The sequence below is a fragment of the Lipotes vexillifer genome, unplaced genomic scaffold (assembly GCF_000442215.2).
Source record: "Lipotes vexillifer unplaced genomic scaffold, Lipotes_vexillifer_v1.1 scaffold977, whole genome shotgun sequence".
NCBI lineage: Eukaryota > Metazoa > Chordata > Mammalia > Artiodactyla > Lipotidae > Lipotes > Lipotes vexillifer.
This window is the reverse complement of record NW_006783088.1, coordinates 2,454,143-2,472,515: the sequence shown is the minus strand read 5'-3', so window position 1 is coordinate 2,472,515 and position 18,373 is coordinate 2,454,143. Positions and strand designations below refer to the sequence as shown.

The following is an 18,373-nucleotide window of genomic DNA, read 5'->3' as shown; positions in this document are numbered from 1 at the left end:
CCTGAATAGAACAAAAACCTCACCATCCCCTTAGATAGAGGGACCTTCTCCTGCCTGACGGCCTTGAGCTGGGACATGGGTCTTTTCCAGGCTTGGGACTTGAACTGAAATATCTTTTTTTTTTTTCTTTGATGTTGGGGGTATGAGTTTATTAATTAGTTAATTAATTTTTGCTGTGTTGGGTCTTCATTTCTGCGGGAGGGGTTTCTCTAGTTGTGCAAGCGGGGGCCACTCTTCATCGCGGTGCACGGGCCTGTCACTATCGCGGCCTCTCTTGTTGCAGAGCACAGGCTCCAGACGCGCAGGCTCAGTAGTTGTGGCTCATGGGCCTAGTTCTTCGCGGCATGTGGGATCCTCCCAGACCACGGCTTGAACCCGTGTCCCCTGCATTAGCAGGTAGATTCTCAACCACTGAGCCACCAGGGAAGCCCTGAAATATCATCTCTTATAGGGTCTTGTGTCTGCTAGTTTTCAGATTAGAATTTACACCATCAGCTCTACTGGTTCTCAGCCCTTCTGATTCAGACTGGAACTAAACCATCAGCATTCCTGGGTTTCCAGTTTGCCAATTTACCCTACAGACCATGGAGATTTCCCAACTCCATAATTGTGTGATGTCCTGATGAATATACCTCTTAGAGTCTGTTATTATGAAAAATGTTAAATATATTAAAAAGTTGAAAGAATAGACAATGAGTACCTGTATATCTTTCACCTAGATTCACTAATTGATTACATTTTGCATTTGCTTTTGCTCTGTTTGTGTATGTGTGTTTTTCTGGACCATTTCAAAGTAAGTTGAAGACATCATGACACTTCACCTCTAATATTTCAGCTTGTGTCTCCTAAGAGTAAAGACCTTCTAATATGTAACTACAACACATTATAGCATAATATATTGTCATACCTAAAGAATTTAATATTGATGTAGTAATATCTAATATATAATCCATATTAAAATTTCTCCAGTCATCTCCAAAATATCCCTTACAGCCTTTAAAAAAAAATCCTGGGCTTCCCTGGTGGCGCAGTGGTTGAGAGTCCGCCTGCCGATGTAGGGGACACGGGTTCGTGCCCCGGTCCAGGAAGATTCCACATGCCGCGGAGTGGCTGGGCCCGTGAGCCATGGCCGCTGGGCCTGCACGTCCGGAGCCTGTGCTCCACAACAGGAGAGGCCATAGCAGTGAGAGGCCCGCGTACCACAAGAAATAAAAATAAAATAAAATAAAATAAAATCCTGTATCAAGTCAAGGATCATACACTGCATTCAGTTGTCAGGTCTCTTTAGCCTCCTTTAGTCTGGAACAGTCACCCAACCTTTTCTGGTCTTTCATGACATCAACATTTTTGAAGCATCCAGGCCAGTTGTCTGGTGTAGTCTGTTCTCAACACAGCAACCAAAGGAATTATTTTAAAGCCTCATCAGATCATGTCACTCCTCTGCTCAAAACCCTGCAGCAGCTGCGAGACTCAGAGTAAAAGCCAAGGTCCCTACAACGGCCCCAGGTCCCTACAAAGGCCCAGGGCCCTGCAGGTTTTTGCCCTCCCACGATTTTCTCCGGGACCTCGACTCCCACTCCTTTCCTCCCTGCTCACAGTTGCAGGGCTCCTTGCTGCTCCGTGACCAGGCCAGGCCAGCTCCTATCTTGGACTCTGTTCCATTCTCCTGGAATGTTCTTTCCAGGGTATTTTCTTGCTTCACTCCCTTACCTTTGCTCCTTCAAGTCTTTGCTCAAATACCTCCTTCTCATCCAGACCCACACTCACAGCCTTTTAATGCTGCAGCCTGCCCTGCTGGGTCCTTCCTGTCCCCACGTTCCTCAACCCCTTACCCTGTGCTGCTTTTTTTTTTTTTTTTTTTTTTTCTTTCACCGTTTTTTTCTGACCTCTCCCGTTGCGGAGCACAGGCTCCGGACGCGCAGGCTCAGCGGCCGTGGCTCACGGGCCTAGCCGCTCTGTGGCATGTGGAACCTTCCTGGACCGGGGCACAAACCCGTGTCCCCTGCATCGGCAGGCAGACTCTCAACCACTGCACCACCAGGGAAGCCCAAAAACTCCACATTTTTTTTTTCTCTTGGCCGCACCAGGCATGTGGGATCTTAGCTCCCCAACCAGGGATTGAACCCATTCCCCCTGCATTGGGAGAACAGAGTCTTAACCACTGGACCACCAAGGAAGTCTGCTCTTTTTTTTTTAATTATATATTTTTAGTTTGAAAATAATCTCAAACCTAAAGAAAAGTTGCAGATACAGTGCAAATAATTTTTTTTCTTGCATCATTTGAGGGAAAATTGCTGACGGGATACCATATCACCTCAAATACTTTGGTGGGAATTTCCTACAATCCAGGACATTTTGATACTTAAGCACAATACAACCTTCAATATCAGGAAGTTAACCTTGATACGTTTCTACCATTTAATCCTCAGACTGCATTCAAATTCCACCAATTGTCCCAGTAATGTCCTTCATAGCATTAAAGGACATACTGGTTCCGGACTTGGATCCAGTCCAGAATCAAGACCAGAATTAGGCATTGTATTTAGTTGTAGTTCTTTAGTTTCTTTCAATCTGGAATTGTTTCTCAGTCTTTCCTTGGCTTCATAACCTTGACACTTTTGAAGATTACAGTTACTCTGTAGAATATTTCTAAATTTGTGTTTATCTGGTGTTTCCTCATGATTTTACATTCAGGTGATTCATCTTTGCAGGAATAGAGATACTGAGTTTCTCTCTCCATTCATTCAGGTAGCAGTTGATTTCATTTTGCCCCATTACTGGAGATGTTAACCTTTCTCACTTGATTAATCCCGTATCTGCAAACCTTCTCCACTGTGAGGTTAATTGTTTTCCCCTTGAAATTAATAAGTATTTTGTGGGGAAGTACTTTGGAACTATGTAAATATCCCATTCTTCTTCATCAAATTTTTAATTTATTCATTTATTTATTTACATCAGTATGGATTCTTGTTTTATCCAATAAATCATTGCTATGGACTGAATGTTTGTATCCCCACCTCCAAATTCATATGCTGAAGGTTTAACCCTCAATGTAAGGTATTTGGAGATGGGATCTTTGGGAGGTAATTAGGGCTCAATTAGGTCATGAGGGTGGGGACCTCATGATGGGATTAGTGACCTATTAGTGATAAGAAGAGGAAGAGAGGAAGATCTTGCTCTCTCCCTCTCTGTACATAAGCACAGAGAAAATGCCATGTGAGCACACAGTGAGAAAGTGGCTGTCTGCAAGCCAGGAAGAGGGCCTCACCAGGAAGCAGCCCTGCTGGCACCTTGATCTTGTACTTCCGATCTCCAAAACTGTGAGAAAATAAATTTCAATTGTTTTAGCCACCCAGTGTATGGTATTGTGTTATGGCAGCCCGAGCTGATTAAGACAGTCATTATTAATGGGCCAGTGGGAGTCCATTCATTCTGGCTCCTGTGTCCTTTTGGGTTATCTTCATCATTCTTTCAGCTTTCTTTGCTTTCTGACATAAGATATTCCAGGTTCATCTTGTACTTTCCCTGGTCCAGGCCTAGAATCAGCCATTTCTCCAAAGAGTCTTGGTTCTATTAGTGGAACATGGTATTTAGAAGCCAATATCTGGGTGCTAGATGTGCTCATTGCTACTGGCATGTCACTCCCAGGCACGAGTGTTTGCGCACACACACACACACACACACACACACACACACATTTGTAACTATATTTATTTCTCTATTAAGCTATATATTTAGAAATCCAATAGTTCACACTAATCTCTACAATTCCACTTCAATATGACTGGGTCCCTTTGGTTTTCTCCCTTTCCTTATTTGTAACTCTCTTCTTCAATAGTGACCTGTCACCCATTACCTTTAATATGTTTACTTATTTGATCAACCCTTCTATGTGATCAAATTCTTACTGCCACTCCCTTCCAGGCACAGATCCTTCTTCAATCCATCTTTGTTCAAATGCCCCATGTGCATATGCCCTATTTGCTCTACTCAAGCTCTAACAGGGAATTCCCTGGTAGTCCAGTGGTAAGGACTCTGCAATTTCACTGCTGAGGGTATGGGTTCGCTCCCTGGTCAGGGAACTAGGATCCCACAAAGCCACGTGGCTCGGCCAAAAAGTTTAAAAAAAAAAAAAAAAGAAAGAAAGAAAGCTCTGACACCTCACACCCAACCTTCTCCCACTTGGGTTTCTCCTTAGCCCACTTAGGCCCCAACAGCCCATGCCAGCTGCCCACCTTACCTGACTTGGTCTCTGACACTCTGCACTGGACCATATTCCACCCACCACCACCATGTGGATGCTCTCCTCACTTTGCTCAGGCGCCTATGCTAGGCCTTTCTCCTCCAGGGTGTCCTCATCACCCTGCTCTGACTCTGACACACCACACCAGGCTTCCCTGTGCATAGCTGCCCTCCTTGCCCTGTTCAGGCTCCAGCTCCCAGACTGCCCATCTGCATGGATGTCTTCCTCACCTTTCTTGGCCCCAATACCCAGCACCAGGCCTTGTCCTCATGTGAACTCCTTTCTCCCCTTACTTGGGCTCTTACACTCCAGGATGAGGCACCCATGTGTGTGGGGACCCTTTTCTCTCCACACAGGCTCTACCTCCCCACACTGGGGCTTCCCTTGTGTGGACACTCTCCTCACCTAGTTGGGCTCTGATATCCCACACCAGGCCACCCCTCCACATGGATGCCTCTCTTGCTCTGTCCCACCTAAAGGTTTTAGGACTGACAAGAAGAGAAGGGAATGCAGATGAGGAAGAAGAAAGCTGCTCTATTCTTCATTGTTCCAAAGCACTTATCACTTTTGTATTAGTCTGCTAGTTTCTGCCATTAGTTTCACAATAACAAAATACCACAGACTGGGTGGCTTAAACAACAGAAATGTATTTCCTCACAGTTCTGGTGGCTGGGAGGTCCAACATCAAGGTGCCAGGAAATCAGATTTCTGGTGAGGCCTCTCTTCCTGGCTTGCAGATGGTTGCAGTAAGACTGTGTCCTCAGACAGTCTTTTCTCTGTGCAGCACAGAGAGAGAGAGAAAGCTCTCTGGTGTTTCCCCCTCTTCTTATGAGGACACCAGTCCTAACGGATTCGGGCCCCATCCTCATGACCTCATTTAACCCTAATTACCTCCTTAAAGGCCCTGTCTCCTGATATAGTCATGCTGGGGGTTAGGGCTTCAACACATGAATCTGGGGGACACAAATTCCATCCAAAACATCTTTCTAACAGGCTTTCTACATTGCTGGTTTACTATGTTTACTGTTCATCACATCTTCCTCTCCAGCCCTGCATGTCAGCATTTAAAGGTGCTCCTCACCTGAAGGATCTTGCCTCTGGCTCACGGTGGCAGCCCCAAAACCTGGAAGGGCAGCTGGAGGAACTCCTACATATGGGCGCAGAGACACGTGTGTCTGAGGAAGCTCACGTGGGGAGCCTCACTCCCACTGTCCTCCACCCATCAGACCTCGGGCAGGGAAGATCAGAATTGCTGGGACCAGGTACAAACGGTTTATTTTTCTGTAAAGAGCAAAGTACAGAGAGGTGGGGGAGGGCAGCTGGGCCTGGAGGAGCAGCAGTGGGCAGGCCCCAGACCCTGGCTGAGGCCAGAGGAGGCCCTGGAGGCTGCCCCAGGAGTAAACAGGTACTGGAGGCGCAGCTGGTCAGGGCGGCCTTCAGCGTGAGGCTAGAGAACGAGCAGGAGAGGTGAGGCAGAAGCCCACGACCTGATGGGGTCACACAAAGCCAGGCTTCATGGATGAGCGGTGGCAGTTGGGGCAGCTCCGCGTCCTGTTGTTCTGCAGGCACCTTGGGAAGCAAAGGGCCCTGTCCACTCAGCGGGCCTGTCCTCCCGTCCTGGGCCTGGCCCTCTCTCCTCCCCCTTCCTCTGCAGGTGCAGGAGGTATCCACAGCCCCCCGCCAGGCTCCTACCAGCAGCCCTGCTGGCCCCTTGCACTCTGCCTGGGGAGGCCTCCAGGGCAGAGCCTGGGCTGGGAGTCAGGAGGTTGTGATGGAGGCAGCTCTGGCCCTGGGCATCTAAATCCCATGACCTTTGAGATGCCTCTCTGGCCCTCTTTGGGGAGAATAATAGAACATCCACCTCATAGGGCTACTGGGAGGATTCAATGAGTTAATAGGAAACGCTTAGAACAGGCATGGGATGCCAAAAGCACTGTGTAAGTCTTTGCTGTTCATATTACTATTGTGACTAGGCCCCAGAGAGGCCCCGAGTGCCTCATGCCCACCGGCGGGGCACTCACCTGAGGTGGAAGATGTGGGAGCAGGGCAGAGCCTGCAGCCGGCTATTCTTCTCGCCTATGGACTCGCCGCACAGGCCGCAGTAGAGCTCTGTCTCCTCCACGCACTCGTGGAAGCGCACGACGTGGGCACGCAGCTCCCGCTGCAGACCTCTGCTGCGGTAGATGCTCTCGCTCAGGCAGTGCAGCTTGAGCTGGCTCAGCTGGGGCCGGTGCGGCCAGGAGAGTGGGACGTGGGGATGAGACAAGTCAGTGTTAGTGAGCAGCTGCCCTGCTTCCCTCCTTGCCCAGCCCAAGAAGCTGTCCCCACAGGGCCACCGGGTGGTCAGTACACAGGGGTCCATTCCTGCCTTGCTGGTGGGCCTAGGAAAAACATCCTGCCCTCTCTGGGCCTTGGTTTCCCCTCACGCAGAAAGGAGGTAGGTGAGATGGGTGATCCTTACTCCTAGAGCCTGCTGGGGACTCCATGTTTTTGAAGGATTTTATTGACCAAACCTGCTGCACTGAATTCATAATAATTAATTTTCTTTCCTGTTTTTGTTAATTAAATACACACAGCAGGTCATCAGCACTTCTAAAGAGCCCGAGAGATCTGAGTAAACCAGAGCAGGTACCATCCAGCCAAGGCACAAATATTTGGCATGTTAATTGGACTGTGCACCTGATCCCTGAGAAATGCACATCTTCTAGAAGACTTTGAGTAACACTGAGGTTATTTTCAACATTTAAAGGTTTGGATATGATTATCAAATTTGGAGAGGCCACATATACTATGAAAGGAACACAGGCTTTGGAGTTAGCACATCTCTGAGCCTCACTTTCCTCATCTGTAAAATGGGGCTTGCTGTACCCACCTTGCAGGGAGCCACTGAGGCCTGGAACCTATACCTAGAAGAGCCCTGTGATGCCCACCTCTGTATGAGTGGAGGCCACTGTTAGGAGTTTTAATGACCATCAAGAAACCTCTGAGGAATTCTGATATCCCCTGAGCTATGGAATTCTTGCCCTGCCCTCTGAAGTGCTCTCTGGGTGGAAGAGAAACAGCAAAGCAGAGCTGGGGATGATGGGGGCAGCTCCTGGAGATCAGGAGAGGCTCAGGGCACAAGCAGGCTCAGGGCGGCCTCCCCACGCACCCAAGATCCCACCTTGGGCTCTTGACTCCAGACCCAGCAGACGGACTCAGTTCTGACCTTGTTCCCCACCTCCTCGGCCAGGTCCTGGGCTCTCTCGATGGCATCCAGAGCCTGGAAGGTGAGCACAGGCCAGGGCTGCAGGCAGAGCTGTCTGACAGAGGCCTTAGCTCACAGGGAAGGAAGGGGTAGGGAGGGGTGGGTCTGGGGAGGGCAGCACCGCTGGGCAGCTGCCCTGTGTGTGAAGGTAAGAGGAAAAGGCTGGGGTACAGTCACCAGAGCTGCCTCAGTTTACTCAGCTATAGAATGGGAAGAACACTCCTATTTCACGAGGTGTCGTGAAATCATAGGAGGCAGTTAAAGTGTCCTGAGTGCAAACCCCAGGCCTAGCCCTTTACTAGCTGTTGGACTGGGCAAGTCATGGACCTTCTCTGAGCCTGGAAAATGATCTGGAATCCCCTGGCCTCATGGGACTGGGGTGAGGCTGATGTTAGACAAAGTGTCTGAAAGAGTCCAGCCCAGAACCAGACCCACACATTGTTGGTTGACCTACTGGCCTCAAGTGGGAGCACTGGGGAGAGCTGAGGGCTGCAGGAAAAGGGTCCACCTCACCTTGTCCAGCGCCTTCCTGGCCACCCAGCACTTGGCCACACCCAGCAGCACCTGTACCTGCCCCAGGCGGTTTCCAATCTCGGTCATGATGCTCATGGCAGAGTCGTACCTAGGGAAGGCTGTCTGCACAGCCAGGTCAGGGGTGGAGTCGGGCCAGGCCAGGCTCGCACCACCTCCCCCTGCATCCCGGTGACCTCACCTCCAGGTCCCCACGGCTCCGGTGGATGTCAGCAAAGCAGAGCAGGCAGAGTGCCTGCAGTGGCCGGTCCCCATGCTGCAGTGCAATCTTCATAGACTCCTGTGACAGAGGCCAGTCACTCAGACCTGCTCTTCTGCCCCCCACCACTGGGGTGCCTTCACCCATTGGGCCCCTCTGATGGGCAATCCAGGGTCACCAACATCCTCAGAGCCCAATACACCTTTCATGGTGCTGAGGCCCATGCACTGAACCACTGAGGTCTGACAGCACTGGAAACTGAGGCTCTGAGAACAGAAGTGACTTGACCAAGGTCACCAGGTTATTAAGTGGCAAAGTTGGGATTCGAACCCAGATCAGTGGAACTCCAGAGACTGGCTCTCTTCCTACTTAAAGTGCCCCATAAGGGCATTTTTTTTGGCAGGGGTTGGGGGGCAGAGGGAAGTGCTCTCCCCTGAAAACAGGCTAGAAGGGAATGAGGTTTGGGGCAGGGGGACTGGGGAGCAAACACATCCTTCAGGGGCTCAGCTGTAGAAAGGAGGGGCCTGGGGCAAGGCTTGGGGGCCTCAGTGAGCTGAGTTGGCAGGGAGAGGCCCTGGGCCCAGACCCTGCCTACACTACCACCCTCTAACTGCCCCCATTCCCTGCTGCCCCACCTCACAGCACTCCATGGCACTGCTCAGGTGGCCCAGCAGGCGATACGCCACAGCCATGTGGTACTGGCTCATGGCCCGGTACTTGAGGCTCCAGCCTTTGCCATAGTCGTTGACGAGCTCTGCAGCCTTGCAGGGGAAGAACAGGGCTTTCTCGTAGTCCTGCAGGGGGACACAGGGAGGGAGTGGGATGGGAGGGGGCACACTGAATGGCAGGAGCTGCCCCTAAGTGGAACGTTCCACTGCGTGTTCATTCATTCATGCATTCATTCTGGTGTCCAGGGAAAGTGTGATCCAGAAAGAGGGAACAGCCAGTGCACAGGTGTGAGCTCCATGAACACAGGGGTTTTCATCTGGTTTGCCAATGTATGGCAAGAGCCTAGCACAGTTCCTGGCACTTAGCCTAGCACAGTTCCTGGCACTTAGTATTTATTGAATGAATGAATGAATGAGAAGGAAGAAAATACAGTTGGCTTCTCCTCTCACCCAGTCCCAGTTGGGACCCTCGGCTTCAGAGACACACAGAAGGGTGGTGGTGGGGATATCAGAGCCCATTCCAACCCCACTGGAGTTTGCCCCCTGGCACCCAGTCATCACTGAATGTTCGGTGACTGCCAGCACAGTCAGCTCAAAAAACATTGGGACAGACTTACTGAGACAAAGAAATCATCCTCTCACCTTTCTTTCTCCTCAAACTTCCAAATGCCTTCTCAACCTGTCCATTATTAGCACATGAGCTCACCTTATGCACCGTTAAGAAAACAGAAGAGGGACTTCCCTGGTGGCCCAGTGGTTAAGAATCCGCCTGTCAATGCAGGGGCCCTGGTCCAGGAAGATCCCACACGTCACAGAGCAACTAAGCCCGTGCACCACAACTACTGAGCCTGCGCTCCAGAGCCTGCGAGCCACAACTACTAAGCCAGCGTGTCACAACTACTTAGCCTGTGCGCCACAACTACTGAAGCCTGCGTGCCTAGAGCCTGTGCTCCACAACAAGAGAAGCCACCGCAGTGAGAAGCCCATGCACCGCAACGAAGAGTAGCCCCCGCTCGCTGTAACTAGAGAAAGCCCGCGCGCAGCAACAAAGACCCAACGCAGTCAAAAATAAACAAATAAATAACAATTATTTTTTTAAAAAGAAAAGAAAATCAGAGAGGAGATCCCTTATCCACCTTATCCGTCAAACCCACCAGATCTGTTCCCACACTGCCTCCTTTCCTGCTACTCCCTGCTCCTATCAAATTAAATATGACCCCCTCCATGTGGGCTCTGGAACCCCCTCCCCAGTCTCTTTCTACTGAATCATTCCTATCAGTGTAAAATCACAGCCTGGCATTTCTTATCTCATTTGAAAAACAAAAACAAAAATCAAAATCAAATAACCTTCTTCGACCTCATGTCCCATTTAGCTACAGCCCCACTTCTCTGTTCTTCTTTGTAGAAAACCTATTTGAATTTTTATTTAATATCTAACAAGTTAATATGACCAAAAGAGAACTCTCAGTAATCCCAATAAAAACCTGTTCCTAACATACTTAATTTGTACTATGTACTTTTTATTTATTAATTTATTATTTATTTATTTATTTTTGGCTGCACCGGGTCTTAGCTGTGGCACATGGGATCCTCGTTGGGGCACGCAGACTCTCGGTTGCGGCACGCATGCAGGATCTAGCTCCCCGACCAGGGCTCGAACCTGGAGGCCCCCGCATTGGGAGCACGGACTCTCACCTGGACCACCAGGGAAGTCCCTACTATGTACTTTTTAACTTGAAGCCATGTCAATGTTTTACAGACTTTAAAATATTAAATTTAATTTAAAAAACCCTAAAAATAGAAAATGGAAACAAATGACCTTAATGTATATCATTATATTAATATTATAATCAATTCTAATCATAATTATATATTATAATACAATCAAGATATATTATAATATTCTATCATAGTATATTATGATTGTTTTATAATATATATTAATATATTATATATTATATTATATATGTTATATATTAATATAGCCATACAGAAAAGTTATTATTTCAAAGGACCTTAAAATATATACTTGAACAGTTCAGCCATAGTGGGATATATTATAAAGACAAAAGAATGGCAAAGAAATCAAACCTCATTCGTCATTTTTTTTTTGAGTAAGACAATATTGGTATTGTCTTTTGAAATTATTTTATGTACTTTGTAAGATAAAGTAAATAAGAGTCTCAGTCTAAGAGAAAAGAGAATCAAGTCTGAAATAAATTAAGGAAAATCCTGAAACATTGGATTTGAATTGGAAATATCAGTATAAAGTCCAGTTGTCCTCACAACGGAAGAGATTTAGTAGCAACAACAACCCGGTAGCCGCGAGCATCCTGAGAGCCCACGTTTGGTCTTTAAATACCATTTCCTACTAAAAAAGGACCTGGAGGAATGGCTGGCTCCAGGCTTGGAGCAGGAAATAGAGTGGGCCCTCTGTATTCGAGGGTTCCACATCCTTGAATTCAACCAATCGAGGGTTGAAAATATTGGGGGGAAAAATCCAGAAAGTTCCGAAAAAGCAAAACTTGAATTTGCCACACACCAGTTTATATTTACATAGCATTTACATTGTATTAGGTATTATTATAGGTAATCTAGAGATGACTTAAAGTCTGGGGTGGAGGGAATGTATGTAGATTTTATGCAAATACTACACCATTTTATATAAGAGACTTGAGCATTCCCGGATTTTGGTGTCCTGGGGGATCCTGGAACCAATCCTCCGCAGATACTGAGGGACGACAGTATATAAAATGAGTGTGGGACAGGCTACTGTGCCAGAAAACAAGAATGCTTTCTTTCAAAGACTAAATGAAGTCTCGTCAAAAGGACACAGTAGCCATACTGAAGAGAATTCCACTGACTAAAGCCCGTGTAACCAAAAAAAAAAAAAAAAAAAAGGAACAATAATTGCAACTGACTGACGAGTACTGAATATCTTTTTAAATCCATGATTTCACGATACTACAAAAAGAGGAAGCAAAACAAGTAAGTGTGATCATTGAAGGCAACTGTCACATCAACTCATTATTCTGGAAAGTGGTAATTAAAGGAAAGGGAAAAAGTATTTATTCTGCCTTTCCTTAAGGAACTGTATTTCAGAGTAATCAACTAGCTCCAGTTAAAGAGGGAAAGTTCTCCCGTATAGAAAAATCCCAGCTAATAATTGCAGAAGGCATGATAGAACTTGGAAATCACCATTTCCTGAGAGTTGAAATGAAAGAATTGATTCAGGCAACAAACATCAATGGATGCTCAAACCATTACGGAAAACGTTGTTGCAGAACTGAATATTCATAGCCAAAGTGTCACCCCACAAGTTAAACTACTGGTCGTGAAAGGAAGACAGCAAAGCTGAAAACAGTGGGATCAGGTGGTCACTCCCTTAACTACCGATATGATATAATATGAAGGACGCAGCCTCGCTTGTATAGTATTCTCACCGAAAATGCGTGACCTAAATCTTACCAAGTCATTATGTAAGTTCTAGTTCATAGAGAGTAATGGAGACAAAGAAACAACTTACATGACTCCTTGAGGAAGCAATGAGACAATGAGATGGAACATTCTACAAGGCAATTAATCCGGGTTCCTCAATAAACCATGGAAAATAAAGGAAGGGTAGGAATTCTCTATAGAAAGAGACTCGGGAGACACAATAACCACTGCAATGTGTGGTTCTTGTTTGTATTCCAATTCAAACAAGCCGAGGATAAAGGCATATTTTCAGGATAAGTTAGAGAAATTTAAGAGATAATTGTTCAATATGGTGTGTGTGATAAATAGTATTGTGATTATGTAAGAAAGTGTCCTTATATCAGAAAACGGTCTTTCTTTTCTTTTTTTTTTTTCAGAAATGCATACAGAATTACTTCGGGGTAAAATATCATGATGGGGCTTCCCTGGTGGCGCAGTGGTTGAGAGTCTGCCTGCCGATGCAGGGGACGTGGGGTCGTGCCCCGGTCCAGGAAGATCCCACATGCCGCGGAGTGGCTGGGCCCATGAGCCATGGCCGCTGAGCCTGCGCGTCCAGAGCCTGTGCTCTGCAACGGGAGAGGCCACAACGGTGAGAGGCCCGCGTACCACAAAAAAAAAAAAAAAAAAAAAAATCATGATGTCTATAATTTTGTATCACAACACTTCAGTGAAAAATATGTAAGTCAAATATGGCAAAATATTAATAATTGTTAAATCTAAGTAGTGGGTATATGGAGATTCATTATATTATTCTGCTTTCCTGCATGGTTAATTTTCTTCATAATAAAAAAGGTTATGAAACACCCCTATCCCTCTCCAATCCTATTGCATCTCACTGCATGGCTTCCCCATACATCTGGTTGCTGAAAACAAAATCCTCAGTGTGTCGTGGATGACTCTCATTTCCTCATACTTCCACCTCTGATCCATCAGCATTTACACTCTCCAGGATTTTTTAAGCATCTACTATGTGCCAGGCACTAACATCCCCCATGGGCCAAGCACAGCCTAGATGTCTAGGGGGAAAGAGAGCAAATGCCCAGGACCAAAAGCCTGAGGTCATTGACCCCATCAGTTTCTTCTCAATCTGCCATCTCCCTTCCCCCTTACCTCTCTGACTCCACCACCGCCTACCTTCTTCTCACACACCTGCTGCAGCCATGCTGGCCTCCATCCTTCCTGGAACATACTGGGTAAGGTCCCCCAAGGGCAGAGCTGTGCTTTGTTCCCTCTTTTTCATTCTTTTGCCAGATTTCTACATGGTTCGCCCTCTCATTTCCTCCAAGACATCAGACATCACCTCTACAAGGCCTTCCAACCATCCTGCTTGAAATTGCAACACCTCATCCTCAGCACTTCTAACCCCCTTTTCCTGCTCGCCTTTTTCCTAGGCACTTTCCACCATGCTGTATACTTGATTTGCTGATTGCATTTATTTGTCTTTCTCTCCCAGCTAGAATGCAAGGTTCATGAACCCAGGGACTTGGCTGTTGTTTTCACTGTTGCACGCTAGGCCAATAGTGTCTGGGATATCATAGATGCTCAGTACATATTTGATGAATGAATCCTTACAACCACGCTGTAAGGTGGGTTTCATTCTCCTTCATTTCATGGGTTCAGAGAGGAGAGGTGACTTGCCCAAGATCACACAGCAAACACGTGGCAGTACAGGTTCACGGCCTGTCCTCACATAGGAGCTTCCCATTCCCCCAGGAAGTCAGACAGATCAAGGCTTGAATTCTGGCTCTGCCCTGCCTGGCCATGTCTTTACTTCCTGGCTATCTTTTCCCTCCCAGGCTTCCGTCTGCCTCATCCCTACCTAAATGGGAGGACTGAATGAGGTGATGCAACAGGGAACGTTGCCCAAATCCAAAGCCAAGACCCAGTGGATTCAGAGCCTCAGACTCTGCCACCCTCCCTGGGGGGCCGGGCCCACCTTGACCTGGGCGTAGAAGCTGCCCAGGCTGCAACAGACACGGCACTCGAGCATGGTGTCATCGTTGTTGTGGGCATAGCGCAGGGCCTTCTCGAAGCTCTCCAGGGCCTTCTGGAAGAGGCTGAGGCCCAGGAAGGCGTTGCCCATGCTCAGGCTGACCTGGCCTCCAAGCTGGGTGGCTGCCCGGGTGCCGGGCAGGCCGAGGCAGGTCTTGCAGTAGGAGATGGTCTTGTGAAACTCGCACAGCTTCTCGTTGCTGCGCGCCAGGTTCAGGTAGCTCTCCAGGAGGAAGTCGGCATCCTCCAGCTCCCGAGCCGTGTCGATCTGTACCACAGCAAACTGCCCGCCAGGGTGGCAGGCCGGGAGCGTCAGCCTGGACCCTGAGCTTGGGACCTGAGCATCCGTCCCTCCAAGCCTCACAGCCCAAAGCCTCAGGCCCAGAGCGTCCACCCCCGGCCTCAGATGTGCTCCCTGCTCCCCAGTCCCAGAGCCCCAGAAGCTGCAGCCCAGGAGCCTCCACCTCCCAAACCCAGACCCACAGCTTCCACCTCTCCATCCTGAGCCTAGGTCTGCAGTCTCCACCACCCACCCATCCGCAGCCTCAAACCTGGAGCCAGCACCCCCTAGGCTCAGACTCAGAACCCCGAACAGGAAGGCTGGAACCTCGACTCTGAGACCTGGCCTTCAGCTCCCCGAACCCTAAGTCTCAGAGTTTCAGACACCAGAGTTCAAGGCCACAGGCCCAAATCCAAAGCCAAGACCCAGTGGATTCAGAGCCTCAGGCCCCAGCCACTAGCCTGTGGGATACAGGGGAGCCTGAGGAGGCGGGAGGGGGGCTGGGAGGCCTGGGAGAAATCTCGCCCCGGCCCCGCCCTCCCAGCCCGGCCGCGGCGCTCCCACCTTCAGCATCTCCTTATAGCGGCCCATCTCCGAGTGGGCCGTGACCAGGCAGCCCAGCACGCGGAAACGCCCCACGAGGTCCGAGCTCTTTTCCAGCACCTTCGTCCACACCTGCAGCGCCTTCTCTGTCTGGTTAGACTGGTACAGCTGGAGCCCCTTCGCGATCTGCTGCTTCGTCTGGTCCTGCCCCATCCTCCCAGCGCCCCGAGCCCCCTCCAGAGAGAGCCTGGTGGCTCCGTGCCTCTAGACACTCATGGCGGGGGGCTCACAGCGCCAGCTGCCCACCGAGCCCCCAGAAGGAGCAGGGCCTGGATGGAGAGCAGGCGCCACCCTGCGAACAAAGCTGGTCTGTCGCTGTCCGCAGCTGTCCCTGCCAGTTGGGGCCACGTGGCCGCCAAGGAATGTCAGCCACAAGGTCAGGCGGGGCCTCTGCCACCCCACCCCACCCCCCACCCCCGAGCTGGGAGGAAGGTGCCTGCCCCCCCAGGCATCCCCTTGGGCGTCTCTTCAGCACCTCTGACACTGGCCCTGAGCCTCCTGGCTGGGCAGGCCCTCCCCGGAGCCTTGCCAAGGAGCTGCCTCCAGGGGTGGGCTGAGAGCTGGAAGAAGCAGGGATGAGGCTGGGCACACAGGCAGCAGGGAGGCTGGGGCCTCTCCCCATCACAACCTTCCCCCCAGACCCACCGACCCCAGGCTCTGTTCCTCATCTGTAAACTGAGGCTGAAATAGGCTAATAAACCCTAACCCACAGGCTTGCTATGAGCCCCACAGTGGGGTGGGTAACAGCGTGGACCCTGGAGCCAGGCTGCCAGGGTTTGAATTCTGACTCCACCGTTTATTATCTGTATGGGCAGCGTGACTTTGGGCAGGAGAATAATGGTTCCTACTTTACTGGATTTTTTTTTTTTTTTTTAAGATTTCTTTCTTTTTGATGTGGACCATTCTTTAAAGTCTTTATTGAATTTGTTACAATATTGCTTCTGTTTTATGTTTTGGCTTTTTGCCTACTAGCCATGTGGGACCTTAGCTCTCTGACCAGGGATCGAACCCATACCCCCTGCATTGGAAGGCGAAGTCTTAACCACTGGACTGCAGGGAAGTCCGTTTACTGGACTGCTGGAACTAAATGACTTAGTAATTGACAAGGACTTAGAACAGTGCCTGCCTGACACACAGGAAACACTATATGACAATAAGCAAGAGGTAATCTAAAGCTGCGTCCGTATGCTCCATGGCAAACTGCCCATGAGGAAGAGAAGTTGCCCTTTGAAGGTTTAAAAGATACCCAATTCCAATCCCAGTCCCAGTTTGAAAGGGTCCCTTACAATGAGTTTTAATGCCAGACACAGTGGAGAAGGGCAAAGTCTTATACAGGGAGCAGACCAGTGAAGCACTGGGGCTCATGGGGTTGAGAGAGGCTCCTGCCATCTCCACCAGCTCGACTCACCCCATCTTCCTCTTCCCTCTCTGCAAACCAGACTCCTTCTTGCCCCAGGGCAAATTTGTCCTTTCAGAGTGGACACTGGCTTTTAGTATACAAGCATATCTCATTTTATTGAATTTTGCAGATATTTCGTTTTTTACAAATTGAAGATTTGTGGCAAACCAGCGTCGAGCAAGTCTATTGGCACCGTTTTTCCAACAACACATGCTCACTTCTTGTCGCTGTGTCACATTTTGGCGATTCTCTTTTGGCAATTCTCATAATATGTCAAGCTCTTTCATTATTATTATGTTTCTTATGGTGAGGTGTAATCAGTGATCTTTGATGTTACTACTATGACTCACTGAAGGCTCAGAGGATGGTTAGCATTTTTAGCAATAAAAGATTTTTCAGTTTAGGTCTGAACATTGTGTTTTTAGACATAATGCTATTGCACACTTAATAGACTACAGTATAGCACAGACGTAACTTTTATATGCACTGGGAAACCAAAAACTTCATGTGACTTGCTTTATTGTGATGTTCGCTTTACTGTGGTGGTCCCGGACCAAACCTGCAGTATTTTCGAGGTGTGCCTGTATTCACAAATTTGTGCACTGATCAGCACAAATTTCTAATATCAGAACATTTTCATCACCCTGAAAAGAAGTCCTGTGCTCATTTAGCAGTCACCTCCCATTCCTTCGTGTTATGGGGTGCTGAATTGTGCCCCCGTTCATATGTTGGTGTTGATATGTAGACCGCACCCCCCAACCTCGGAATGTGCCTTATTGGAGACACCATCTTTTTTTTGGCTGTGCCACCTGGCTTGTGGGATTTTAGTTCCCTGACCAGGGATCGAACCCGGGCCCTCTGCAGTGAAAGCACAGAGTCCTAACCACTGGACCGCCAGGGAATTCCCTGGAGACACCATCTTTAAAAAGGTAAAATGAGGTCATTAGAGGGGGCCCTGATCCAATATGACTAGTGTCATAAGAAGAGATCAGGACATAGACACACAGAGGAGGAAAAAGAGGGTCATCAACAAGCCAAGGAGAGAGGCCTCAGAATGAAACCTACCCTTTTAACACCTTGATCTCTGACTTCTGGCCTCCAGAACTCTGAGAAAATAAATTTCTATTGCTTAAGCCCTCCAGTCTGTTGCACAGTGTTATGGTAGCCTGAGCAAACGAATACACCCTGCAACCACAATCTACTTTCTATGGACTTATCTATTCTGGACATTTCATATAAATGGGATCATACAACATATGGCCTTTTGTGACTGGCTTCTTTCACTCAGCATAATGTTTTTAAGGTTCATCTATATTGTAACATGAATCAGAACTTCATTCCTTTTTATGGCTGAATAGTATTCAATACACTATTTGTTTATCCATTCATTAGTCAATGGACATTTGGGTTGTTTACCTTTTTGGTTATTATGAATAAGGATGCTGTAAACATTCACGTACACGTTTTCACGTGGACATATGTTTTCATATCTCTTGGGTATATACCTAGGAGTGGAATTGCTGGGTCATAGGTAACTCTGTGTTCAACTTGTGAGGAACTGCCAACCTGTTTGCCCCAGGGCCTTTGCCCCTCGTGGTCCCTACCCTGACATTCTGCCCAGTTAAGTCCTAGTTGAGGTGGATCAGCTTATTATTACACTCATAAAGAATTACATTCCATTCTGATACAAGATTTACCATATTCATTAATGAGGTTATTGGCTTAGTGTCTGTT

The 18,373-nt window shown here is 48.3% G+C and overlaps 1 protein-coding gene and 1 non-coding gene across 3 annotated transcripts; both read right to left on the bottom strand.

Moving 5' to 3' along the window:
• Positions 1-5,495: 5,495 nt before the first annotated feature.
• RAPSN (receptor associated protein of the synapse) lies at positions 5,496-15,583 on the bottom strand. 2 transcript variants are annotated; one of them, XM_007455729.1, is made up of 8 exons: positions 15,202-15,583; positions 14,302-14,640; positions 8,856-9,014; positions 8,203-8,301; positions 8,004-8,126; positions 7,452-7,505; positions 6,265-6,464; positions 5,496-5,812 (listed from the first exon to the last, which is right to left on the bottom strand). In XM_007455729.1, the coding sequence occupies exons 1-8, from the start codon at positions 15,391-15,393 to the stop codon at positions 5,740-5,742; spliced, it is 1,239 nt and encodes a 412-aa protein (XP_007455791.1). In that variant the 5' UTR covers positions 15,394-15,583; the 3' UTR covers positions 5,496-5,739. The 2 variants fall into 2 exon arrangements, with proteins under 2 accessions (XP_007455791.1, XP_007455792.1); XM_007455730.1 differs by lacking the exons at positions 7,452-7,505; positions 8,004-8,126 and having other exon boundaries at positions 5,502-5,812.
• A 1,884-nt stretch (positions 15,584-17,467) lies between these two features.
• TRNAE-UUC (transfer RNA glutamic acid (anticodon UUC)) lies at positions 17,468-17,540 on the bottom strand. The gene has a single exon. It is a non-coding gene; the product is annotated as a tRNA-Glu (tRNA).
• Positions 17,541-18,373: the final 833 nt, after the last annotated feature.